We start from the raw sequence: 27,962 nt of genomic DNA, 5'->3' as shown, positions 1-27,962 counted from the left end.
AGACCTTTCTCTCCCTCTGCCTCTCTCTGTAACTCTGTCTTTCAAATGAATAAATCATAAAATTTTAAAAAATCTAATATTCCTGGGAAGTAGGGACAAGGTTATTTCTTCTATTTTATATGGGGGGAGGGGAGGATTTAGCACAGAGGTTAATCCATTTCTCTAAAGCCTTTATTTCCTAATTCAGGGCTCCCTGGTTGATTAGCACAATGATGACAGGAGAGAACCCTATAAAATTATCACTAAACAACACTGAAATGTTGAGTTTCCAGTTCATAGTTCCAAAATAGCTGTGTTTTTGTACAACAGCAAGCAATATAGGTCAAAATTTTTTCATAATTTTTTTTCAGGAAATTGAACCTTTGGAAGGCACTGTACTGGGACCTATATTAGCCATATCATGTGATTTTCTTCGTTAATGAAACCCTCAACTACCATAAATAAATGAGGCCCAATACTTAATCCTTAGGGAATTATGAATTAAAAACATTTAAATGTTTAAACACGAATTTTGAAATTAATTTAAATTCAATAAATTACATGTCTAACGAAAGAACCAACATATGAGAATATCCCTTAAGGCACGCTCCTCTAATGCACTGATCCCAAACTGCCTTTGTCATCCCGACTTCCACAATCTTAATCCCACAGTCTAGGACAACAAGGAATAGAAAGTAGTATTGCAGCAAAGTACCAAGGGAAGTTGCATTTTTCTATCTGTGGTGAGTTTACTAACAGAAAAGTGATTACCATCTTGCTGGGAAAGCTCACAGGCAATCCTTACATGGGTGGACTGGATAACCTCTCATGAACCATTTTAGCCATATGCTTCTAATATTTAAACACACTTGATGTTGATAAAAATGGAAGAATTTGAAATCCAGTTTCTTTTTTAAATAGTTTATTTATTTGAGAGGTACAGTTACAGAGAGAGAGAGAGGGAAAGACAAAGAGAAACATTTTCCATCTACTAGTTCACTCAGATGGCTGCAAAGCCTGGATCTGGGGTGATCTGAAGCCAGGAGCCAGGAGCTTCCTCCGTGCCCTCAGTGTGGGTGCAGGGGCCCAAGCACTTGGACCATCCTCTACTGCTTTTCCAGGCCATAGCAGAGAGTTGGATCAGAGAAGCAGCAACTGGAATACGAACTGGTGCCCATGTGGGATGCAGGCGCCATAGGCAGAGGCTTAGCCTGCTACACCACAGTGCTGGCGCCTGAAATCCAGTTCAATGAAATTGTAAGAAAATGTCTGCTGGGGAGTTGGTGCTGTGGCATAGTGGGTAAAGCCGCCACCTGCAGTGCCAGCATCCCATATGGGCGCCGGTTTGAGGCCCAGCTGCTCCACTTCCGGCCCAGTTCTCTGCTATGGCCTGGGAAAGCAGTGGAAGATAGCCCAAGTCCTTGGGCCCCTGTGCCCTCATGGGAGACCTGGAAGAAGCTCCTAGCTCCTGGCTTCAGATCGGCATACCTCCTGCCATTGCGGCCAATTAGGGAGTGAACCAGCAGATGGAAGAAATCTCTCTCTCTCTCTCTCTCTCTCTCTCTCTCTCTCTACCTCACCTTCTCTCTCTGTGTAACTCTTTCAAATAAATAAATAAATGCTGTTCCATTTTCAACACAAAATGGAAAATTACTGTTTGCTGACTTGCAGATGTAGCAAAACTCACTAGGCAAACAGGATGATATGGAGTAGCCAACTCACAAGAGGAAATTAAAGTACAGATAAGGAAGGAGAAAAGCAGCTGTATTAGGCAGCATGAGGGAATACTGTACATCCCACAGTACTCAGCCAATAAGAAACCGGGGTATGGACCTGTGTGCTAGGATACAAACTGTAACTGCCCTAGGTGTGCCTGCTCATCAGACACCCTAATTTGCAAGACTGATAATAAAGTCTTGCTTTCATTGCACTTTCTGAGTTCGAGTTTATCTCTTGAGTGGACAGGTGAGAATATTTCCCACCCAATGAAGAGATTTTCAGTGTTATGCTCAAGGTCCTTATTAAAAAGTGATATTAACAGCAAAGATTAGTTTTTGAATCCATGACCTCTTAGACGTAGATACCATTGACTGACTCCATTAAAGTACCTTTGTAAAAATTTTGAGGGGTGAGCATTTAGTGCAGCGGTTAAAGATGCTGCTCAGGGTGCCTGCATCCCATATAAGACTGCCTGGTTTCAAGTCCATCTCCCGTTCTCAATTCCAGCTTCCTGTTAACACACATCCTAGGAAGCAGTGGGTGACAACTCAAATACTTTGGTCCCTGCCACGCAAGTGGGAGATTCAGACTGAATTCCAGGATCTGGGGTGTTTTTTTTTTTTAAGATTTATTTTATTTATTTGAGAGACAAGGTTACAGAGAGAGGTAGAGACAGAAAGAGAGGTCTTCCATCTGCTGGTTCACTCCCCAAATGGCCGCAATGGCCGGAGCTGCCCTGATCTGAAACCAGGAGCCAAGAGCTGGCACCCCGGGTTCTAGTCCCAGTTGGGGCGCCGGATTCTGTCCTGGTTGCTCCTCTTCCAGTCCAGCTCTCTGCTGTGGCCCGGGAAGGCAGTGGAGGATGGCCCAAGTGTTTGGGCCCTGCACCCCATGGGAGACCAGGAGAAGCGCCTGGCTTTTGGCTTCGGATTGACACAGCGCACCGGCAGTAGCAGCCATTGGGGGGGGGGGGGGAGTGAACCAATGGAAGGAAGACTTTTCTCTCTCTCTCTCTTACTGTCTAACTCTGTCAAATAATTTTTTTTTTAAAAAAGGGAAGTAGAAATAAAAAACAAAACAGTGGAGTCTGTGCTATGGCGCAGCAGGTTAACATCCTGGCCTAAAGCGCCGGCATCCCATATGAGCACCGGCATCCCATATGAGCACCGGTTCTAGTCCCAGCTGCTCCACTTCCAATCCAGCTCTCTGCTGTGCCCTGGGCAAGAAATAGAAGATGGCCCAAGTCCTTGGGCCCTTGCACCCATGTGGGAGATCCAGGAGAAGCTCCTGGCTCCTGCCTTTGGATCAGCACAGCTCCAGCTGTTGCAGCCAATTGGGGAGTGAACCATCGGATGGAAGACCTCTCTCTCTTTACTTCTCCTCTCTTTGTGTAATTCTGACTACAAATAAATAAATAAACCTTTAAAAAAAACAGCCTTAGTGCTAGAGGAAAATTTATCTACCAGAAAAACAGGCCTGACTGGATTTTGATGCTTATTGCTTCTTGATTACAAGGCAACCATTTTTGCCAGAGTTCAAATGTTTGTGGACGGAAGAGTTAGGAAAATGCTTGGAAGAGGGGAAGAAGGATACTAAATTTTCTTTACTTGTCTAATGATTTGATAGGAATCTAAGAAGAAATATAAATATGAATTACTTCAGCACTTAAACATGTTGCCATACAGTTGGCTGATGGCAAACATGATGAATAGCCTCCACACAGGATAGTCTGGCTCAGGAAGTGATCCTTATCAAATTTAATTGTAGCAATGGCTTGATTTAAATCCAAAGTAAATGAAACACAGAACCTTGAAGCAGACTTCCAACCAAACTTGGGAATTCTATAATCCTTGGAAAAGAGAAGGAGAGGGTCAAAGAAAGCGGGAAGGGTGAGACAAGCATAAGATGGATAGGGTGTTACAAAATAAAAGAGTCAATGAATACACCTCATATTTTTGGAAGGCATAATTGTTTACACAGAAGGTCAAGATCAGAGTGATCCCAAGGTGAAAGGATTACAGATAAGCCTAAATGGCATTTTTCAGATAATGAAAAAGGGGTTTAGTGTGCTTTGCTCCAGAATGTCAAGGTAGCTGATAGAAATACACAGTGAAATCATAGATCTTTAATCTATTGTCATCGCTGGTACATTTGGTTTAATCAGTACTGTATAAAAATCATTCTTCTGTAAAATATTCATGTAAATATAAAACTGTAAATTGTATTTAGAATCTACTTGCCAATTCCCTGTCTGGTGAAATGGCAAGAAAACTAGGTAAAGTTCAATTGAAGGAATAAATTATCCTTTTTTCAGAATAAGTATTCAAAGAAAATATCACTCTCAGGGTGACAAGAAAGTGAATAGAAAATACATTTGGAAACTTGTTGATGGGCTTTGGGGGTGGAGAATTCTGATTCCTGTGAGCAGCTTACCAACATGCTGAGCAGGTAGTCCCTAAATATCTCTACCTCTGAGACTCTCACATATGTCTCTTTATGTGTAAACCATATAACTTGCTCCCCAAAATTGATGTCATCATACTTACTCCCACATTCTAGCTCAAGAATCTTTATTTCTGGCTTTTCTTGTTCTTGAGAACCTGGTTTCAGTCTGGTTCAATAGCTGCCAATACATATTTTCTGAATGAATGAGTGAATTTGGGGATGAAAGGAAGAAAAGTTCTAGAACAAATCATAGATTCAGAACCAGCAGGTCTTGTCTACATGGCCTATTTGAGTTGTCCACCCATTTTAAGGTTCTGCACTTGAGCATCTCTTCCAAGTGGTGTTGTATGTGTACAAACTGTCAAGTAGTTCACTGTGATGTACTGAACCAGAGCTCCATAAGCTCTCTGAGCTAAAATTTAATAATTTTATTTATGTGGAATCTTAATTTCTAATTTAATTTATTTTCTTTATCTTCTTTTTATTTTAAAAATGAATTTATTCACTTAGGAGAGAGAGAGAGAGAGAAACTTTGATCTTCTGGTTTACTTCTAAAATGCCCCAGTGGCCAGGCCATGGCCGTAGCTGAAGCCAGAAGCCAAGGATGCAATTTGGGTCTGCCACATGGGTTGCAGGAATCCAACTACTTGAATTACCACTGATGCCTCTCTTAGCAGGAAGCTAGAGTCAGGAGCTGGGTATCAAGCCCAGACACTCAGACACAGGATGCAGGTACCAACCAGCATCCTAACCACTAGACCAGACACCCACCACTTCATCTTTTTTCTTGAATTTCATTCCCAAATCAGCCCAGAAATACTAAAGGGTTAAATGCCTACAAACCTACTAATCCTACACTCCTTCCAGCTTCCTGGAAGTTAAATTAGCATTAGGGGGAGACATACTAAGTGTAAAAGACTGAAGTAAAAAAAATACATTAGTTCTATTTTATTTTCTTATTTATTTAAATGGCAGAGGCACACACACAGACATAGAGAGATTTTCCATATACTGGTTCACTCTCCAAATGCCCACAAAAGCCAAGTCTGGGCCAGGTCAAAGGAAGGAGCCTGGAACTCAGGTTATTTTACATGGACTGTAGGATCCCAACTACTTCAACCATTATTTGGTGCCTCCAAGGATGTGTAGTAGCTGGAAGCTGGAATCAGGAACAGAGCCAGGAGTTGAACATCCTAAGCAGAGTCTTAAGTGCTGCACTGAATACCTGCCCTAGTTATACTTCCATATGACTAAAATGATGCATCCCATAGCAAGAAGTTAAAGTGTTGAAATCAGTATTATCTAGAGTAAGCTGGTCTTTACTGAAGTATGACAAGTTGGGGTAATGGATATTGTCCAGCTTTTCTTCATACTTTCTATAAACTTTTACTTCCTGCTTATTCTCTTGGAAGGTAATTTAATATTGTTGCTAAATGTGAAGACACTTTACTACATTGAAAACAGTACCTGAAATTAGTAAAGTCTTTTACACTTTAAAAACACTGCTTTCTGAAATAGTTTGGATTTTTCTTGATTAAAATTGTTTATTTTCAAGGACAGCAATAGCCGTTTACTTAATTTCATTGTTTATTATCAAATATATGCAACTTTCCTCTGGGTCATAATTCCCAAAATATTAACTCATGACTATTTCAGCCAGTAGTCATTGAGTTAAAATTTGATTGTATTGTGAAATAAAAACATCTCATAGGTGTGGGCAATGTAGTGCAGTGGGTTAAGTCACTGCTTGCAATATCTGCATCCCATATGGGAGCACTGGTTGGAGTTCTGGCTGTGCTGCTTCAGATCTGGCTTCCTGCTAATGCATCCTTGAAGCAGTGGATGATGGCTTAAGCGCTTGTGCCCCTGTCACTCATGTGGGAGACCCAAATGGAGCTCCTGGCTCCTGGCTTTGGCCTGGCCCAGCCCTGGTATGGAAATTGTAGGCATCTGAGGAATGAACCAGCAGATGGGATATTCTCCCCTCCCGTCCTCCCCCCTCCCTTCCCTTCCCCTCCACTCTCCTCTCCTCTCCTCTCCTCCCATCTCCCCCTACCCTCCCTTTTCCCCTCTCCTCCCTCTCCTTCTCCCTCTCCCTCTCAAGTAGAGTGCTACAAAGCATATTTAACTTTTGACAAACCTATCAACAAGTAGAGAAGAAAGCTAAGAAATAAACTGCAAAAATAGCGACTTGGCCTCAAAATCTGGTCAGTAAGGTACAAAAATATGATTTGTATGACCTGAAATAGTTTCTGTGGTAATCTCCAGAGGCTGATAAACTGTTTACAAAACAATTTTAGTGGTATTATACACCACACATCATCTGTCTTTATTATGTTTTATGTAAAAAAGAATCATTAATCACATGAAATAAAAATTGTTATATATTTTACTAAAAATAAATTAAAAATTAATGCATACCATTCCAACTTCATGCATTTTTCCAAAACTTTTATGATATCAAATGGTGATCCTTTTTTATAAATGTAAGTATAGAATTCAATCATAATTACATCACTCACTGAAAGATAATCTAACTACATTTCCTTCCAAGTGTTTTTGGAAGAATACATTTTTTATATGCTATGGATTCAGATTTTTGCTTTTTTCTCCCTTAGAATATCTTCCCTTGGCATGGGTTGTTGTAAAATATGATAGCCCCTTTTGATGATAATAACTCCTGTTTTAGGTATTCTCTGTATAGTCAAAGCAATAAGATATTTATACACTATGTCCTGAGTTTTATACATTTACCTCCAAGTAAGTTCTAAGCCCTCACTACCCAACTACATTGTACCAGGACAAAAATCAAATTCATCTCTGTTAATAAGTGATTTTTAAACCATAATTAGATATTTATTTATGGTAAATTTCCACTTGGACATGTAGACATAAACTAATCAGACAACATTGGGTTAGATGCTTTGGGTTTTGATTAAATCTAGAGTGACTGATTTTTTTTTTTTTAATTTTTGACAGGCAGAGTGGACAGTAGAGGGAGACAGAGAGAAAGGTCTTCCTTTTTGCCGTTGGTTCACCCTCCAATGGCCGCCGCGGTAGGCGCGCTGCGGCCGGCGCACCGCGCTGTTCCGATGGCAGGAGCCAGGTGCTTCTCCTGGTCTCCCATGGGGTGCAGGGCCCAAGAACTTGGGCCATCCTCCACTGCACCCCCTGGCCACAGCAGAGAGCTGGCCTGGAAGAGGGGCAACCGGGACAGGATCGGTGCCCCAACCGGGACTAGAACCCGGTGTGCCGGCGCCGCAAGGCGGAGGATTAGCCTGTTAAGCCACGGCGCCGGCTAGAGTGAATGATTTTGAAAGAACACGCTCTGTTGCTGGTGTGACCTCTAAAAACGTCCACATTATTTGGGCAGCATAAGGATCCCCTGGGATATGCTTCTAGCTCTTAAGTTCAACTTTTTGGTAGAGTCAGATCAATCCCAAGTGAGATATACACTCTTCTCCTATGTTCCCCATGAAAAGCTTAATCATAACCACACAATTTCTATGTGAAAACAAATTATATCAAGCAAAACTCATTATTTAATTTCAACATCAAAATCAAATTGTAAATCCTAATCTGACAGGACAATAAGTAAATATTTAGTCAGATTTTCCCTATGTTTTTTAAATATTCATTTATTTGAAAGGCAGAGTGACAGACACACACACACACACACACAGATCTGTTGGTCAACCCCCAAATGCCTGCAACCACAAGGACTGGGCCAAGCCAAAGCCAGCAACCCAGAACTCCATCCTTGTCTCCCACGTGGGTGGCAGGAACTCAAGTATTTTGGCCATCATCTACTGCCTCCCAGCTACATTAACAGAAAGCTGGATAAGAAACGTGGAATAGGCAGAATTCAAAATAGGCACTCTGATATCAGATGCTATTTTACCAAGCTTACCTGCTGTGCCACCTATACTATGCCTACCTCATAGTATTTTTGAATTTGCCTTTTATCATCTTTTTCTTCCAAAAATGATATAAATTCAAAATCTATTATAAAATTGGCCTTATTCTAGATCTTGTCGCTTATCTGACTTACTCTGTTTAAAACTCAGCAAGATGCCACCTGTTAAGCTTTCTATGTCACCACCAACAACGCTGATTGTCCCAACATTGCTTAGACAATTTAAATTTAATGCCTCTAAAAATTTTTAATTAGAAATTTACTGAAAAATCTTCAACTATGCTTCTTTGATAAGTCAAAATATTTAGCTGATACACAAGACCAATTTTGTTTAAGTTTCTGAAAGTGTGAGATGAAATTCCATGATTTTCAATAAGGAATTTCCAATAGAAACATTCATATAAACTTTCTTCCATGATACCCTTTATTTTATGTCATTCCTTTCCAGCTTTTGATAATGATGTCAAGCAACAGGTTTAGTGACCTAGAGAAATCTCACAGGTAACAGACAATTAACACAAGCCTCACTTTTAAAGCTATATGGTCGCCGGCATGGTGGTATAGTGGGTAAAATCACCGCCTGCAGTGCCCACATACCATATGGGCACCGGTTCGAGTCCCAGATGCTCCACTTCCAATCTAGCTCTCTGCTATGGCCTGGGAAAGCAGTAGAAGATAGCCCAAGTCTTTGGGCATCTGTACCCACGTGGGAGACCCAGAAGAAGCTCCTGGCTCCTGGCTTCAGATCAGCCCAGCTCCAGCCGTTGCGGCCAATTGGGGAGTGAACCAGCAGATGAAGACCTCTCTCTCTCTGCTTCTCTGTCTCAACCTCTCTGTAACTCTGCCTTTCAAATAAATAAATAAACCTTTAAAAAAAAAAGCTAAATGCTCTGAATTAAAAAAATTAAAGTATATTCTTAAAAAATTTGTCTTATCTACTTTTTGTTAGATTGCCTTATAGAAAGTAATTTTCTTATATTAGGATGAAGGTATATGGTCTACATTCTAACTAACAGAGTACACCACACTATTATAATAACTTTGATTTTCTGCTCTGAAGAACCCCAAGTTCTTTACTAAATGTAACAAACCATTAGAATTATCCTTGGTACTGCTATAGGTAAATTAACTTTTTTTCATTATTTTCTAGGTTCATTAGAAATCAGTACTGCAATGACTTGTAAATTAGTTTTAGAGCCACATTTCCAATGGGCAATTAGTATATACTAATCAGTAGACAGAACAGCATAGGAGTTAAGACCATGGGTCCCAGAATCAGACCAACATGGGAAGTGAGGTATTTTGCCAGCCCTGTGACCTTGTTGGATTTCTAAGCCTGTGTCCTCTTTTAAAAATGGGGATAATAATACTGCTGACTTCACTGAAATGTCAAAATAAATAAACTGCATAACCTAGGTAAACTTCCTACAAATGCCTGGCAAAGTGCAAGTATTTACTGAATGATAACTCTTAATATTATTAAATAAAGTGGATGAATTACAAGGATTTATGCAAGAAATTAAAGTGAGATGATTTATCATATTTTTAATAAATCAAATAATATTCTATGCTTGTCTTTCTTCTAAATCAACTTTGAAATACCCCACTGGAAATAATGGCTTCCAATACTACACTACTATTAAATATATATTCACTGTTGTAATTTCAACACTGAGAAATATGCTACACCTGGGATGAAACAATTGGCTGAGAAGTAGTGCTGATATAAAACAGACAAAATGTTTTCATGTAGTAAGAGTTACCTGAGATGAGCATTTTCTGACGTTTAGAAGGTGAAGCTTTATTTGTCATATTTATTCATTGTTGGAAATCCCCCAAGCAGAACCGTTTGGCTTCATGCCAATTCTGTAATAGAGTCCCATTTTCACAAATGAATAAGCCAAAGGAGCAGAACTCAAAGACTAGAGTCCAAAACTCAGAGTTTACAAGTTACAGTAGTACTGCCTTCACAACGGATTTAGAAGATTTATAGAATCATAAATATCCACCTTTCAGTCATGTTGGTCTAGAGCCACACAGATACTTTTCAGGAAAGTGAATCGAAGCCATGAAAGTTCAAGATGTAGCACAAGCCAGCACAAGAAAAGATAGACATGCACTATTTATAAATGTGTCCTTGGCATTTTATTTTAGAAAACTTAACTTGTAGAAGAAAATGATGCTACTAACTTTCTTACTTCCCCCACCTTCACCCCACATCACTCTCACGTGCAGGTTACAGACAATGACACATTTGATTAGGTAAGGCACCATCCTAGTTTGAGTAGCAAATTTATTTCCAGTACAGTCATACAAGAAACTTTTAATGTACTATTGACATAACTTCTATTCAATACATAAACACAGATGATGTGCAAATAACAGTGTTTAGAAGTGGGTTCTAGCCGGCGCCACAGCTCACTAGGCTAATCCTCCGCCTTGCGGCGCCGGCACACCGGGTTCTAGTCCCGGTCGGGGCACCGATCCTGTCCCGGTTGCCCCTCTTCCAGGCCAGCTTTCTGCTGTGGCCCGGGAGTGCGGTGGAGGATGGCCCAAGTGCTTGGGCCCTGCACCCCATGGGAGACCAGGAGAAGCACCTGGCTCCTGCCATCGGATCAGCGCGGTGCGCCGGCCGCAGCGCGCTACCGCGGCGGCCATTGGAGGGTGAACCAACAGCAAAAGGAAGACCTTTCTCTCTGTCTCTCTCTCTCACTGTCCACTCTGCCTGTCAAAAAAAAAAAGAAGAAGAAGAAGAAGAAGTGGGTTCTGAAGTCAGACAACCTGCGTTCTAATCCCAACTCTGTCATGTCTAGTTCTTTGGTCTTCAGCAATGTACCTAATGTTTCCAGATCTTAGAGATACTCCTCCAATTACACAGAACAGGTTTAATACTAGCACTTAATTCACTGTGTTATTGTAAAGATTAAGTTAAATGAAACAATGGATGTAAAGAACTCAGCACGGTGTTTGACAAATGCAACCCAAAAATAAATGTTAATCTTTACTATAACTAGAAGCAAATCTTGATTAGCCAAGTTAATGAAATGGTAGTGCAACCACAAAATATAGCAGTAATGGTAGTGCAACCACAAAATATAGCAGTACTTTAAACAGTCTTTGAATCTGTCATATTTTTAAGCTCAGATTTGAAAATTTTCCTGATGTTCTGGCAATTAACAATACTTCAAGCCAACACATCCAAAATGTGGGATTCTGGACTGGAAAACAATCTCCTTGCTTTAAATTCTCTGCTTGCCAAGTGTAAAATGTCAGCTTTGTCTCTCACATTAATAAAAACAGTCATCATACATGAGCTTCCTCTTCTCTCTAAAGGTACTTTTGTTTAATTTTGGTCCTGGATTGCAAGAAGTAATTACATTCTGGGTTTAAAAGGACTCCTGGTGGGCTGTAAAGTAGAACTGAAAGGAAACAGATGGTCTGATAGTCACAAACAGATTCTCTTAATTTGTTTAATTTCATAAGAAATAGAATACAAAATTCATCCTTTATAATTAAGCAAAAATATTCCTACAGATTTATAGTTGATTATACAATGTGTATTTTAGAAAATATATTAGAAGTAGCCACAGTGATTTGGAACATTCAATCTGATTATCTCTAGCACCCTAAGTTATTTTCTCCCCAGGCCAACCCATGGGGAGGGTTGATCCTAAGGTTCATTTATCAAAACCCTTTCTCAACAGTGTAACTAGTTTTCACACTAGAGATGAATCTATTTCATCCTTCTCTCCTACTACATTATGAATCTTTTACTAAGCTTTCAAATTAAAATTTTCCATACAATCATTTGACTTTTAAGTATTTTTTAAGTGCTCAAGAATCACCATCATTTACACCTGTGCATCCCAAGTCTCTTCAAGTTGGGCCAAATTACTGCAGTGCCTTTATCACTGTTGTAAATTTAGGAAATCAACCATGAAATATTGGGCACCAAATTGAAGGCAATGATTTTCAATCTGCATTTGCCTCCATGTTTCAGTGTTTGGGGCATGCAAAAAATATGTCCAGTCATTTGGTGAATGATTTCTTACTTTGGTCTTCTAAGTAGTTTATGAATACCTTTAAAAAGCATTCAAACAAACTTTGCCAGTTATGACAAACACCAAAGTATATATCAAATCAATGTTCAATTTATAAATACAGAAAAACAGAAGCAAAACATTCTGTCACCTAAGAAGCAGTTACTTGAGAATCATATAATGAAGAACTGTGGGGGCCAGCACTGTGATGTAGCAGGTAAAAGCTGCTGCCTGCAGTGCTGAAATCCCTTATGAGAGCTGATTCTAGTCCTGTCTGCTCCACTTCAGATTCAACTCTCTGCTAATGTGCCTGGGAAATCAGAAGAAGATGGCCCAAGTGCTTGGGCCCCTGCATTTACTTGGGAGATCTGGAAGAAGCTCCTGGCTCCTGGCTTCGGCCTGGCTTAGCCTCAACCATTGCACCTGGGAAGTAAACCAGCTCCTGGCTCCTGGCTTCGAATCAGCACAGCTCCGGCCATTGCAGCCATCTGGGGAGAGAACCATCGGATAGAAGATCTCTCTCTCTCTCTCTCTCTCTCTCTCTCTCTCCCTCTACCTCTCTGTAACTCTGCCTTTCAAATAAATAAATAAATAAATCTTTTTTTAAAAAAAGTTACTACAATTTATTAACTTATATAAGCACTGGACTTAGTATACTTTCCATTAAGTGTAAATTTATAAGCCATTACAAGACTAAAAAATGGAATATGGCATACATTACTGCATTGCAGTGGATCAAAACATGTATCAGCAATTCTGAACATGAAGAAATCACTTCCTATTAAAAAAAAGACAACAACTTGGGAGCTCCATTCCCTCTAAATGATTCTCATGAAGAGGAAAAAAACTATTAAGGCCAAAAAAATTTTGATGTTGACCTGTAAAAGACCAGTTGAGGCTTTCCCAATGCACATGTCTTCTTCTATCTTCCTGATCTTGGGTTAATAGATATTTACCCCACTTACTGCCATTCATCTTTAGGCATAATATCCTTCTCCACATTAGTTTCCCACTTCTCTATTCCCTTACATGCACATTCCCAGGCAACTCCTTGTCCATTTATAGGACTTATTTCTCACCTATCTCTTACCTCATGTTCACATCCATCTCCTCCTGCTTTCTAGCTGTCATGTATCATCTTGGTGGTTAAACACAGATTTTATTTTTTTTTAATTCAAAGAGTTTGTGTTGGAGTTAAACTCTGTGGCTTACAAGCTGTGTGACCTGAAAAGTGTTTTAACCTCTCTGAACCTCTAGTTTCTTCACTGTAAAACAGAGATAATCACAGTACCTAATTCATAGGACTATTTTAAAGAAAACTCAAGCTAGTACCTGACACACTTAAGTGTTTCTACTGGCTAATATTAAGAAATCCACTGTGAGGCCAGCATTGTGGTGTAGAAGGCCAAGCCCCTGCCTGCAATGCAGTTCGAGTCCCTGCTGCTGCACTTCCAATCCAGCTTCCTACTAATGCACCTGGGAAAGCAGAAGATGACCCAAGTGCTTGGGCATCTGCCACCCACGTGGGAGACCAAGATGAAGTTCTGGGCTCCTGGCATTGGTCTGGCCCAGACTCAGATGTTGTGGCCATCTGAGAAGTGAACAAGTGGAAATCAACCAATCTCTCTCTCTCTCCTTCTCTCTCTGTAACTGCCTTTCAAATAAATATTTTTAAAAAAGAAAGAAATCTATTGCAAAGTTCAGCTTACTTGCTTTTCATCTCCAGATTTTTTAGAGGGAAGTGTTACTCCTCTGTAGTGGGAAAGAGTTAAATAAGTTTGAAAATTTGTGGCTTTGTAAAAATTAGGCTATGAGGTATAAGGAGTCTGGGATATGGACAACTAAGTTATTATGGTCTTGCCAATTATCACAGATCCAGATCCTCCCCTGGCGAATATAACATTTATTTTTGCTTATTTTATGACAACCAATAGGAAGAATCAGAAAAGGATCATATAGTACCAACACAAAGCCAAGAGGTTTTGAGAGATTCTAGTGAGAACTTAGCCCCTTTGGATCTCCTTTTGAACAATTGTTGGTTTCCAGCGGGATGTTTGTCCCCATGTTTCCAAATTATGTATTAAAGGCAACAGTGCAGCATTCTTAAAGGAAAACTTCAGTACTGCAAACTGAAGAGTCTTTTTCTGAAGTAAAGAACCACCTTATTTATGTTGTAAAGGAGCTCTTCCTAAGTAAACTAATTTTGTAGTTTCACAAGTCTTTAAATATGCTGTCAGATTTTAATAAACCAAAAGCTTATTTTGGTCACATACAAAATTTGAATTTTGAGATCAGGTTCATAATAACTGTAATTACTGCAAAAATTGACAAATATCCTATTACCCATAAGAAAAAAAAGTAAACACAAGTATCATATATCTTTTCCATGTGCATAGTTTTAAACAATGGAGTCCAATAAAGGAAATAACAGAAGACAGCAGTCATTTCTAAGGCTCTTAGAAATTCAGGTCTTAACAAAAGAGAGAGGTATAATTGTTCTTAGTTGAATACAAGTTCTGAAAGGAGTTTCCTCTTGAATCTGCTTTTGAGTGAGGCGTAGAAGAGGGAGAAAGCAGAGAATAAATAGCAGCATTGAAAATGCATGGCCTCCAAAGCGAAACTGCCTGATTGATCTGCTCAGTCTAATTAGAGGCATTAAGCTGCGCTTTGAAACTTTACAATTACCATATTTGATTGAGATTCCCAGCAACTGAATTTTTGCTTTGAAATATCAGAATTAGTGTGTATAAAAAATAAGAAGGCAAGAGGCTCAGAAAGTAACTTCCAAAAGAAATGTTAAAGGTTTTATTTTTAAACCTACATTCGCTCAAATTAAGTTTTCTGAAAGTTCAGAATCATATGGCCACGCCCACACATGGTGGACAGAGAAGACAAAGTTCAAGGTTCAAGGTTCTTGTGATTTCACATAACCTTCACTTCTACACCCAATCCTCCTAGGTGCAAATATAAACAAACCAAAAGCCAAAAACGCTAAGCAACCACCTGGAATAGCTGCTACTCTAAAGCTTTAGAAGAAGGGGGAGGGTTGAGGCACCACATCCTGAATGCACACCGGGCTGCTGCCACTGCTGGCCTTTCTTTTGAGTTGTGAAGAATAGAGGCACTTTCATGGATCCTGGATGCACACTCAGCTTTCACCCTAGAAAACCTTCATTCTGTTCTCCTCAGAGCTGCTGGAAAATTGTTACTCTAAATGAAGAGCAAATGAGTGCCAAGGAGAGAACATCCTTTCATTTGAAGAAGCAGCAACTTAGGCTGCCACTGCACACAAGAAGCCACTTGTTAGTTCCCTTCTCAGTTCTCAACGTAGCGGAGAAATTCTCAAAATCAAATGTGTTGAACGAAAATAAAAAGTCAAATAAGGGAAAATAGGAGGGATGTGGAAATCGAGTCTTTCAAATTAAGTTTTTAAAAAACAACATTGCATCACGGTTCCCAACATCCTTTCACATTTTATCTAGTTCTAACAGGCCTTAAAGTCGAAGTTAAACACTCCTACACACTCCCAAAATAACTCTACTGCGGGGGGGGGGGTCCTTAGTCTCTCGAAATAATCACCGCGCTTCAGGAGGTCTCCACCCAATCCCCATCGGGTATAGCATGTGTGCCCCCATCCTTTGCAGAAATGCACTCCTTCCCTTTGCCTCAGCACTCAGAGCACATTAGTCAAATACCTCTCTCTAGAAACTCACCAATGTGTGTGTGTGTGTGTGTGTGTTTTACCTAAATTCTTCACCTAACCATCAAGCGCCTACCACCACCATCTCCCATTGACCACAGTTCTGTAGCTTTCTTTTCCCTTTAAAGGAGAAATGTGGTGCCAACGTCGTTAAGGCAAACAAAGCCAAACTTCATGGGAAAATGAAATCGATGCAACAAAGGGAAGAAAGGGAAGGAGGGGGTGGGATGGGGGATGCGTGTATCTTCGGAAGGAGAAGCTACCAGAAGAACTTCTGCAATTTAACGGTTCTGGGGGACTAGTGTGAAGGAAAACAACAAAGGTGGGATCCCCACTCTCCTTACCGCCGTAGAGCCAGAGGAAGATGCAATATATACACGGATCACCATCCTGGAAACAGCGACTTGTGGTTGTTTGGGTCCCGAAAACGGCAGCGGAGCAGCTGCAGCAACGGCTGGAACCGAGCTAGGGGCCGAACAGAGGTTGGAAGAGGAGGGTGGGGGAAGGTGGAAGGGAAACTCGCCAGAGCCCCGCCTCCGGCCTTAGCTGCTTTCAATGGGCTTGGAGCGCTGCAGTCCCAGCCCCAAACTCCGGAAGGCACAGGCTCGTTTGCATCATTTCTAATTTTTTTTTAAAGAGGGAATCTCGAATAGCACCGCGAGATCTGTTGAAACATTTATTTTTGACTATTCCCTCCTCCAGAAGAGGGGGCGGAGGAGAAAGAAAAAGGAAAGAACAAGGGAGCACTGAATTGAATTAGATTAAAAGGAAGCACCTTTTCCCACGGAGACTAAAAGTTCTGCGCATGACTTCCTGCTCAGAAAATGTATGCTAATAAGAAGACAGATCTTCCTTGAAAGAGCAAGCCCTGTGTTGAACAGAGACACTAGTAAGAAAACCCCTGTTCCCAAAGCCTTGCACATTTTAAGATTCCTGTTACGTGGTGATATTTCTGCTGTTAGCTAGTTGCAGGAATTGGGCACTGAAGTACTGGGCTATGCCACAGAGGGTTTAAGAAAAGTTTCAGGTTTCCCGAAGCTCAAAAAAAAGGCAGGATTGGTTTTCTTTTTGAGTTTTGTGTTTTGTTAAAATAGGAACCCTGCTTCTGTGGGAATTTGCAAGAGGCCTCATTGGCAAATTCAAGACTGAGGAGGAAGTTGGAAAAAAAATAATAATTGCTAATACTGTGTAAGAAAGTGAATGCTGCTGCTTTTGTTTCGCTTTGCTTCTTAACTGACTTGACGAGAAGGGAGCTTGGCGCATATGTTTCAGGTGTTTAAATGGGGAACAGAGAGAGCAGATGGTTATTTGTAGCTCTAGGGAAATGAGCAAACAATAATGTCCAAAAAAGGTCCATATACTTCCAGGTGTAGTTTCAACTTCCCAAAATGTGTCAAGTGCACAGAAAAAAAGAATTTGCAAAAGAATCAGAGTGGAGAGAGTGAGTCAAGTCACCTGTCCTACTTGTTTACTTTGCCTTTGAAGTTTGCCCTTCCTCTCAGTTCTAGTGGTTTGTTATCTTTGCTTAGGCTCAATAATTGCAATAACTCTTCCCTGTCCACAGGTTCTTCCTTCTCTGATCCATCTTAAACATTACTTCCAAATGTATGCCTTTATATGTAGTCCACACAACAACCTTGAGAGTGTATTATTACCTTAGTTTTACAGATGAAGAAACTGAAACTCAGGAAAATAAATTTTCTAAAGTCATGTAGCCAGTAATTTCCAAAATCAGGACTTGAATTAGGGTCCAACCAACTCCGAAGACCACACTCATGACTATCATTTCAACACATTTCCTGGAACAGGGAAAGGACTCAAAACATATTCTGTATTTTGTGTCCTCAAACATCAATTTTGTGTATCACTAAGGACTGTGTAGACTGAAATATTTAAGATATCTCTTAATTGACTATCAAACCAAACCCAAGTTACATTTCCAAGGAGTCTCCTCCATAATATGGCCTACACTATTCATAGAATTTTACCTGTTGCTCCCTCAAACCAATTTCCTTACACAATCATTGTTAACCCCACCATAGCAATCACCATACTTATTTCCACTTTCATGCCTTTGCTCTTCCTGGCTCACTCTTTACCTTCACTCCATTTCCTTATACCCCTTTCTAGCCCCTTTCCAAATGTCAACCTTCCCTAAAGGCAATTCAAAACCTTTACACAAATGATCAAACAGAAGTAAATCTCTGTGATCTAGCCACGCCCACCATTGTGCCTTCAGGAATATTGTTCTTGTGCTACCTAGAAGCCTGCAGGGCAGAACAACAGTCTTTCTGATTTTAAATTGGCAACTCACTTAATTTGTCATATGCTGCCATAGTACAACCTCCCTCCCCTCATGGTCAACATTTGCTGCATTTGAGCCTATAGTCTCCTTTGCGATGATGAAAAAATTAAGAAAACTCTTCTATTCTACATAAACCCCAGGAAAAAATTAATTATCACTGGAGAATCAAATAATAGGATTAGCAGTAAGTTTGGTGGACCTTCTCTGAACCTTTGTGGAGTGGGAAGACAATTTCTGAGTTAATTTCTTTTAAATGCAGATGTGTTAATCCAAGTGAAAATGTATGTAATAAACAAATTTGTGAGTAAAATATGTCTGTCATTGTTGACAGCATTAGGATACATTGTGTGTTGTTGAGAGGCTTTCCCAATATTTCTATCCTAAATGTTAACATTATAGATATTTTTTAAAGATTTATTTGTTTGAAAGTCAGAGTTACACAGAGAAGGAGAGACAGAGAGAGAGAGGTCTTCCATCTGCTGGTTCACTCCCCAATTGGCCGCAGCAGCTGGAGCTGTGCCGATCTGAAGCCAGGAACCAGGAGCTTCTTCCGGGTCTCTCACAGGGGTACAGAACCCCAAGAACTTGGGCCACCTTCTACTCTTTCCCAGACCATAGCAGAGAGCTGGATTGGAAGTGGAGCAGCCAGGACTCGAACCAGCGCCCATATGGGGTACTGGCACTGCAGGCAGCGGCTTTACCCGCTATGCCACAGCACCGGCCACTATAGATGATAACTATATCATCTACTCACTTTATTCAACCATCCCTAGAATGGAAATTCTAGAGTGATCATTTTGCCTTCATTTTATTTCTTCATAGCATGCTCCCCCAAAGCATTTGATCATATAATTTGGAAAGATTAAGATTTGAATAAAAATAGATCAGAGAGTTTTTAAACAATACTTGTGACCTATTGACACAAAAATGTATTAACCAAATATTAATACTTTTCAAGAATACAAAATAAATGCCTATTTTGTGCAGTAAATGTAGCGAGAGCTAAAGAGAAAAAAAAATTACTCAAACCCCCAGCATCCAAAGTAATCATTGTTGTTATGTCACTGCAAGTTCTTCTAGCCTAGTCAGACATAAATAATGGTGAAGGTAGGGGGTGTGGGAGTGGCAGGAAGATAGAAAGCAAGTAAATCTTAAGATATGCACTTTTCATTTAGCAAATATATTTAAAATTTTTCCCAGTCAGAAAATATTTTATGGCATGTTTGAATGGCTTTCATTTTATAAACATACTGAGAATCATGTAATAAGTCTATTATTGAGCATGTTTTTTTGTTTTATGCTGCATAGTAACTAATGTTATAGCATAAATATATCAATAAATTCTTGTCCACCTGTCTCTTAAGAATAGATTCCCTAATGTGGAATTGCTGGCAAACTTAGATAGGCACTCAAACCCATTGTAAAAATGCTGTAATTTTAATCTCATACTTCCCTGGTCTATAATGGAAAGACAATGTTGATTTTTATATTGGACTGCTTATTAATAATTTTCAATATTAAGAATCCTCTGGACTCTTGCCACGTATTCAAAGAATTCTGAATACTGGCTCGAATAGACCAGACAACATGGTAAGTTTTTAAGGATTTTTATTCAGTGAGAGAAATGTACAGGACAGTAAAGGCTTTATTTGGGGAGAAAGGGAAGTCTAGGGGCTAAGTTGGGTCCATTCCAAGCAGAGAGTAGGCCAGGAGCGAGCCATGTGGAACAAGCGCATGGTTATGAGCACCCACAGGTAGCTTAGCTCATGTAGCAAAGAGAAGGCAGAGAGCAGGCCAATAGGCCACATGCCCCGAAGGCACAGGGCAACAAGGAAGGACCCACCATGTTCCAGGCCTTTTATTCACTTCCAAAGGAGTGATTACATAGTCTGATTGGCAGGTGGGCATACAGGTGGGATCAGGTAGGGGCATGAGATCACACTGGGAGTGTGGTCTTCCAGCTCACAAACCCAATGGATCTTATCCTATCTGTCTGCATACATCAATTTCATTCAAAAATTAACTGATGCCATCACAGTCATAAGAATTGGGTTGACTCCAATCAAGCTAGAGGATATATTACAGTTTCAGTGACATGGTAGAATTGGGGTATACAGCACAGGCATAGGGGAACACATAGATAAGGAGACCACAGAAACGAGGAGCTCACATTTGGAAGTGCTCCATACAAGAGCCCAATAATCTGGTCAATATGAGTCATACAGGTGGCATAACATAATAACTAGAAGAAATCTCTCGTTCAGAAATTCTACCTCAAGTTGCAATCTCTTCCTTCCTCTTCTTCCAAAACTTTTCACGGTACTCCCTGGAGGTTCCACTTTAAGATTAAAAAATTCTCTTTTGTCTTCAACCTTTGCTCTGAATGTTCTTTCCACCTCATTGCCTTAACTGATGCTTGTTTCTTGAGGACAGCACTTCCCCTTCTCAAGTGGAGAGAGATTGCCTATGTTCTCACCCCCTACTCAAACTTAGGAGACTTCAGGTGGGAGGTAGTTTATCTTCATTTGCCAGGCCAAAACAAGTTGTGCTTTCTTGCTTGACAGACATCTACTGGGCAGAAGAGGCTCTAATTCATCACTGAGCCCTTCAGAGATGTAATCCAGCCCCTCTTCTTATTTTGATAATTCCTCATTTTGTTGTTTAGGTGTTTGGCATTTTAAAGAAGATTTTGAAAAGTATCTTCTAACATCTTAAATTGCCTTTAATAAGAGAGTTGTTGCAAATCGTCTAGTCACTATAGTGCCAGAAACAGAAAATTTCCCTATTTTTAAACTTTTGAAAAATAAAAATATTATTTGCCCCAGGATACAAAAATACTACAAAATTAGTTTAAAAAATGTTTAGTGAAATATCTGCAAAATAGTCCTGTCAATTTAATTAAATATTAACTTTTGTATTTATGAAAATTTTATTTCATGTGAAAACTTAGAGTTTACAGATCTTTTTCCCACATCAACAAAATTCCCAAGGATAAGTCAGGGCTACAGAGAATTCACTGTGAAGCATACTTTTATGAATTTCTTGTGGTTGAATAATTTTAAATATAAGAACAGTATTATAAAAATCATAGTTTATGTTTAATATGTCTAATATTTGTATTTCTGTGGGATTTTAGATAAATTTGCATTTTTATGTTTGACACACTGTGAATTGGTGTTCTTAAAATAAGGGTGACTGGGTTCTTGATAGTCTTCAAAGAGAGTTGATTGTTGAATGATTCCCCAATGGTATCACTCAGTGATAGCCTGGTTCCTACATTTCTGCTTGCTCTGACAGATGGATATTTTCCTCTGACCACATATATATATATATATATATATATATATATATATATATACATGTATATATATATATATATAACATTTTATCCTGTATTAACACATAATGCATTAACACATAGTTATCTAAAACACAACGAAAAGCACTGCATTTTTGAGGACTTCCTGTTGTTCTTTTCAAGTGTAAACAGAAGAGTATTACCTACAGTGGAGCTAGGGTAGATTAAATAACAGTGTTGTGCTTGGAGGCAACTTGGTGCCAGAATGTATATTGAAAGCATTGGGTTTGGATTCTAATTGCATCCAAAACACTACATCCATCATTAGGAACACTAGAGGGCGCCATTCACCTGTGAAAAATAAATGTGCAGTGCTTGCATAGGAGATTTGAGATAAAATTTTTTTCACCTCTGCACAGAATTCCAGCAGAAGGATACCATGTCATTTCATCCATTGTCCCTGAGCAATAAGGTCTTGGGAAACAATAGGACTCCAATGAAGAGTAATGATCCCTGCAAAGCCTTTTGACAATTGGAGTAAAGGCTATTGACCCACACTTAAAAATATTTGTTTATTTAGGTATAACAGTTTTTAATATCTTGTCATAATCACTTCATATGTAAAGTTTAGAAACATACACATATATACAGTTTTTCTTGAAAGGAGGGATACTAAAAACATGCGGTCCATGACAAGGATCATAAAGTAAGTTATTATGTGGAAGGTATAATTCACTGCAAACATTTATAGCTATCTATATATTAAATAATTACATCCACAGATTTTAATACAATATATGTATTAATTTCCACATATGAGAGAAAATATGGAATTTGGATCTTTGTTTCTGCATTATTTCATTTAATATAATAACCTCCAGTTCTATTCATTTTATTCCAAATGTCAGAATTTCATTCTTTTTTAATGGATAAGTAATATTCCATCTTGTATATAAATCATCTTTTATCAAGTCATCAGTTGATGGACATCTAAGTTAATTCTGTATCTTGGCTGTTGTGAATTAAACTGCAGTAAACATAGGAGTGCAGGTATCTCTCATTTGCTAATTTCATTTCCTTTGGATATATTCACAAAAGTGAGATAGCTGTGACCCATTCTTCTTTCATTAGGTATCACTGATTTCAGAAGAGAAGTCACTCAACTGGGTTATCATTAGGAAGAGACTAATGGGGCTAGAGTGGAAGGCAATTTATGAAGTATTAGTTTTTCCAAAGAGAGACCTTTGAAATCTCTTGCTTGGCATATGCACACACACACACACACACATAGAGAGAGATACACACCATGATTTAGGGAAATTAGAAACCCAATTAAAGGACCCAAGAAGTCATTTAACCTAACATTCTAACCTCCCCACACATACCAAAAATAACATCATCAAGCAGTCACCCAGGAATTATTTGTGAACAGGTCTGATTACAGTGAACATAAGTTGCTGAAGCATCCCCATTCCATTCTTGGCTAGCTCAAAATGTTAGTTTCTTTCCCCCCTGAAGTTAAACTGAGTTCTGTTGCCTCTCAGGTTTCATGGATACTAATAACTTCCAGTTATAAACTCATCTCAATCCTTGTTTAAGGAGAGTTACTATTTCTAGTTTCTCTAACCATGCTTCATATGCTGTCATCTCTAGAGATCACTCCAAAGAGTGGTCCCCAGAATCCAATGTCATAACCCAAATAAGATATGACTAACCTAGTGTAGCGTAGTCTGGGATCCTCAGTTTCAGTGCTGTGCATCTCTTGTAGTCTACCTACTTGGTGTGGAGTGGTATGTCCTTGTGGTTTTAATTTGCATTTCCATGATTTCTAAGAAGTTAGGAATATTTTCATATATTTATTTCCATTTGAGTATTTTCTCTTGTGGACTATCCATTAAGAAATCTTGCCTATTTTTCTATTTGGTTGACTTTCTTGACCTCTGTTCATAATAGCAGCTTCTTATCTCTTATTTTCTTGAATGTAACTTCTTCCAGCATGAGGCTAGCCTTTTTACTATGTTAACATTGTCATTTTATTAACAGCGGTTCTTAATTTTAAATTACTTAGCTATATTAATCTTCTTTCCTTTCTGGCTAGTAGTTTTTGTGAATTTTGCAAGGAATCTTTCCAGACTGAGACCATGAAGGTGTTCTCTTACATTCATATAAAAATGTCTTATTGTGGTGATTTTAACTTTTAGAACTACAATGCACATGGGATTGATTTGTATGTGCAAGGTTTGAGATACAAGTCAAGTTTATTTTTTTCCAAAAATATATCTGATTATTCCAGCAGTAGTAATAAAAAAATTCATTTCTCACTGCCTTGCAATACCACTTCTTTGAAAGACCAAGTGATTTGAAAGACATACATTGGTCTGTTTCTAGAGTCTCAATTCTGTTCCATTAGTCTGTCTACTTTTAATGCTATTACTGCATCACTTTAATTACTATAAATTTAAACACATTGAAACCTGGTATAGCAAGTTTTCTTATATTGGATTTCATCAACTATCCTGACTCTTCATATCCCATACATATTTCTTTTTTAAAAAGAATGTTTTAACTGCAACATAGAAATACAATTGATTTTTGTATAGTGAGTTGGATTTTTTAATGACTCAGAATTTTAACTGAAGAAAAAAATTGTACATATCTTTGGGGTCCCATTTGATATTTCAGTACATGCATGTGCTGAGCAATGTCCAATCAAGGTAAGCACATCTATCTCATCAAACATTTAACACTTCCCTATGGTGTAAACATTCAAAATTGTTTCAGCTAGGTATTTTAGAGAAACACACAGTTTACGTTCCTTGTTTATAATCTCTTCATCCTCTGGTAACCAATATTATACTCTTAACTTTAGTGGAACAAACTTTTTAGATTCCATATATATGAGTGAAATCATGGAGTACTTATCTTTCTGTGATTGGATTATTTCACTTAAAAAATAACCCCCAGTTCCATTTATGATGTTATGAATAATAAGAGTTCATCTTTTTTGTGGATGAATAGTATTCTGCTGTGTATCTGTACTGCACTTTCTTTACTCATTCTTCAGTGGGTGGACAATTATGATGTTTTATTTCTTGGCTATCATGAATAGTACTTAGATAAACAGGAGTTCAGATGTCTCTTTGACAGACTAATTTAATTTTCCTTGGATACATACACAGCAATGGAATTTCTGGATCATATAGTAATTTTTCCAATTTTTTTTGTCTTTTGAGGAACCCCCATACTGTTTTCCACAATATCTGTGCAAATTTACACTCCCACCAACAGTGTGCAAGTGTTCCATTTGCTTCACATCCCTCACAACACTTGTTATCTTTTGGCTTTTGGATAATAGCCAACCTGGTTAGATTGAGGTGATACCTCATTGCAGTTTTATTTTCATTTTCATGATGATTACTGATGTTAAACATTTTTTCACGTGCCTAATGTCCATTGGTAGATATTTCTTTGAAAAGTATCTGCTTAGATATACTGCCCATTTTTTACTTGGATTATTTGTTTTGGTTTTTGTGGGTTTTTGTTTTGTTTTGTTTTGTTTTTTGTTTTTTGGGTTTTTTGTTGTTGTTGTTGTTGTTGTTTTTGCTATTGAGTTGTTTGAGTTCCTTATATATGCTGGTTAATAACCCCTGAATAGATGTGTAACTTACAGTTATTTTCTTCCATTCTGTAGGCTACCTCTTCACTCTGTTTATGACTTACTTTGCTGTGTGGAAGCTTGTAGCTTGATGAAATCCCATTTGTCTCTTTTTGCTTTTGTTTTCTGTACATTTGCGGTCCGATCAATGAATCCTTGTTCATTCCAATGTTCTCAAACATTTCCTCTATGTTTTCTTCTAGTGGTTTCAAAACTTGACATTTCACATTTATACATTTAGTCCACATTTAGTTGATTCTTGTACATGGTGAGAGAGAAGAGCCTAGTTTCCTTCTTCTGTATGTGAATATCCAACTTTCCTAGCACTATTTATTGAAAAGACTATGTTTCTTCCAACCAATGTTCTTAGCAACCTTTTCAAAGATCATTTGACTGTAGATGTGTGGATATTTAATTCCAGGCCCTATTCTGTTCTATTGGTCAAAATGTATTTTTATTCCAGTATCATGCTTTTTAAATTACTGTAGATTTGTAATATATTTTAAAGTCAGGCAGTATAGTGTATTACTTCTTTTTGCTCATGGTTGCTTTGGCTATTTGGGGTATTTTGTGGAACTATACAAATTTAGTGATTTTTTTTCCTAGGTCTGTGAAAAATGTCACAGAATTTTGATATGGATTACACTGAGTCTGTCAACTGTTTTTGGGTAGTATCAACATTTTAATGAGAGTTATTCTTTGAAACCATGAACAGCATATCTTTTTATATCTTCTTCAATTACTTTCATTAATTTTTCATCATTTTTATTGTAAATATTTGTACCTCCTTGATAAAATTTATTCCTAGGTATTGTGTTTTTTGTCGCTATTATAAACTGTTTTTTTATTTATTTTTCAGCTGATTCACTATTGGTGTACAACAATGCTACTGATTTTTATACATTGAGTTTATATTCTGCAACTTTGCTGAATTTGTTTGTTAGTTCTAATAAATGTTTGATAGCTTTCGGTTTTCGATATATAAGATCATATCTTCTAACAGTGATCATTTGATTTCCTTCTTTCCAATTTGAAAGTCCCTAGTCCAATCTCTTGCCTAATTACTCTGGCTAGGACTTCCATGATTGCAATGAATAAAAGTAGTGAAAGTGTCTTTGAGTCCCTGCCACCCAAGTGGGAAACCTCTGTGGAGTTCCACGCCTTGGCTTGGCTCAGCCCCAGCCATTTCAGACTTTTGGGGGAAGTTAACCAGTGGATGGAAGATCTCTCTCTGTGTGTGTGTATGTGCATGTATGTGTGTGTGTCCGTATCTCTTTCTCTCTGTAACTCTGCCTTTCAAATAAATTAAAATAAATCTTTTAAAATGGTGAAATTGGATATCCTTTTCTTGTTCTATATCTTAGAGAGAAAGCTTTCAACTTTTCTCCATTCAGTATGGTGTTAGCTGCTGGCTTGTTATATACTGCCTTTAGTAATTTTTACGTCTCTGCTTAACTAGTTCAGAGTTTTTATCATGAAAGGACATTGGATTTTATCTAATTACTTTTCTACACATATGTTGATAATCATGATTTTGTCCTATATTCTTTTGATGCAGTGTATCATGCTAGTTGATACATGTTTTGAACCATCCTTGCATTCCTTGCTTGGAATCCCACTTGATCAAGGAGATTAATCTTTTTAATGTGCTCTTGGGTTTGCTTTGCTAGTCTTTTGTTGAGGATTTTTTTCATCTATATTCATAAAAGATATTGGCCTTCAGCTTTCCTCTTTTGTCATGCCCTTATCTGTTTTTGGTGTTGCAATAATGCTGACTTTGTAGAATTAGCTTAGAAGAATTCCCTTCTCTTCTATTTTTGAAATAATTTAAGAAGGACTGGTATTAATTCTTAACTAAATGTTTGGGAGAATTCAGCAGTGAATCCATCTGCTCCTGGGATTTTCTTTAGTGGAAGATTTGTCATTACTGGTTCAATCTTGCTGCTCCTTATTGCTCTGTTTAGGTATTATATTTCTTCATGATTCAGTTTTGGTAGGGCGTATGTGTCAAAGAATTTGCCATTTCTTCCAGGTTATCAATTTTGCCCATAATAATTCCAAACAATCCTTTGTATTTCTATTGTGTCAGACAAAATGTTCGCTTTTTCATTTCTAATCCTGTGTACTTGGATCTTCTCCCTTTTTCTTATTCAACATAAGGATTTGTCAATTTTGTTTTATATTTTCAAAGAACTTGCTCCTCATTGAATTTTTTTTTGTATTTTAGAGTCTCCATTTCATTTATTTCTGCCTTGAGCTTTACTGTTTTTTCCTCTTGCTAATTTTGGACTTGATTTCTTCTTTCTAGTTCTTGAAGTGCAGTGATAAATTATGTATTTGAGGTCTTTCTGGTTTTCTCATGTACACATTAATTGCTATGAACTTCCCCTTAGAACTACTTCTATTGTATTCCATAGATTTTCATATGCTGTGTTTCTCTTTTCATTAGTTTTAGGAAATTTTTAACTTACTTTTTAATTTTTTCCTTGATCCATTGGCTGTTCAGGAGTAAGTTGTTTGATTTCCATGCATTAGTATGGTTCCCAAAGTTTTTGTTGTTATTTATTCCTAATTTTATTACATTGTGGTCAGAAAAGATACTCAATATGATTTCTATTTTTTTTTTTGACAGGCAGAGTGGATAGTGAGAGAGAGAGACAGAGAGAAAGGTCTTCCTTTTTGCTGTTGGTTCACCCTTCAATGGCCGCTGCGGCCGGCGCATCGCGCTGATCCGAAGCCAGGAGCCAGGTGCTTCTCCCGATCTGCCTTGCGGGTGCAGGGCCCAAGGACCTGGGCCATCCTCCACTGCCTTCCCGGGCCATAGCAGAGAGCTGGCCTGGAAGAGGGGCAACCGGGACAGAATCCGGCGCCCCAACCGGGACTAGAACCCGGTGTGCCGGCGCCA

The 27,962-nt window shown here is 38.5% G+C and overlaps 2 protein-coding genes across 4 annotated transcripts in view; one reads left to right on the top strand and one right to left on the bottom strand.

Moving 5' to 3' along the window:
* The window catches only part of SH3BGRL (SH3 domain binding glutamate rich protein like), an 81,586-nt gene extending 65,207 nt beyond the window's left edge, over positions 1-16,379 (bottom strand). Inside the window, exon 1 of the mRNA XM_062183424.1 lies at positions 16,144-16,379. Coding sequence (XP_062039408.1) covers positions 16,144-16,188 — 45 coding nt within the window. The 5' untranslated portion in view covers positions 16,189-16,379. The remainder of the gene's footprint in view (positions 1-16,143) is intronic.
* A 118-nt stretch (positions 16,380-16,497) lies between these two features.
* Positions 16,498-27,962, top strand: part of HMGN5 (high mobility group nucleosome binding domain 5) — a 69,856-nt gene continuing 58,391 nt past the window's right edge. For all 3 annotated transcript variants that reach the window (XM_062183423.1, XM_062183422.1, XM_062183421.1), the window contains exon 1: positions 16,498-16,688. The gene's annotated coding sequence lies outside the window, so the exon portion shown is untranslated. The remainder of the gene's footprint in view (positions 16,689-27,962) is intronic.

The sequence above is a fragment of the Lepus europaeus genome, chromosome X, assembly GCF_033115175.1.
Source record: "Lepus europaeus isolate LE1 chromosome X, mLepTim1.pri, whole genome shotgun sequence".
Lineage (NCBI taxonomy): Eukaryota > Metazoa > Chordata > Mammalia > Lagomorpha > Leporidae > Lepus > Lepus europaeus.
Note: the sequence above shows the minus strand (reverse complement) of the source record. Positions and strands in the feature narration are given on the sequence as shown.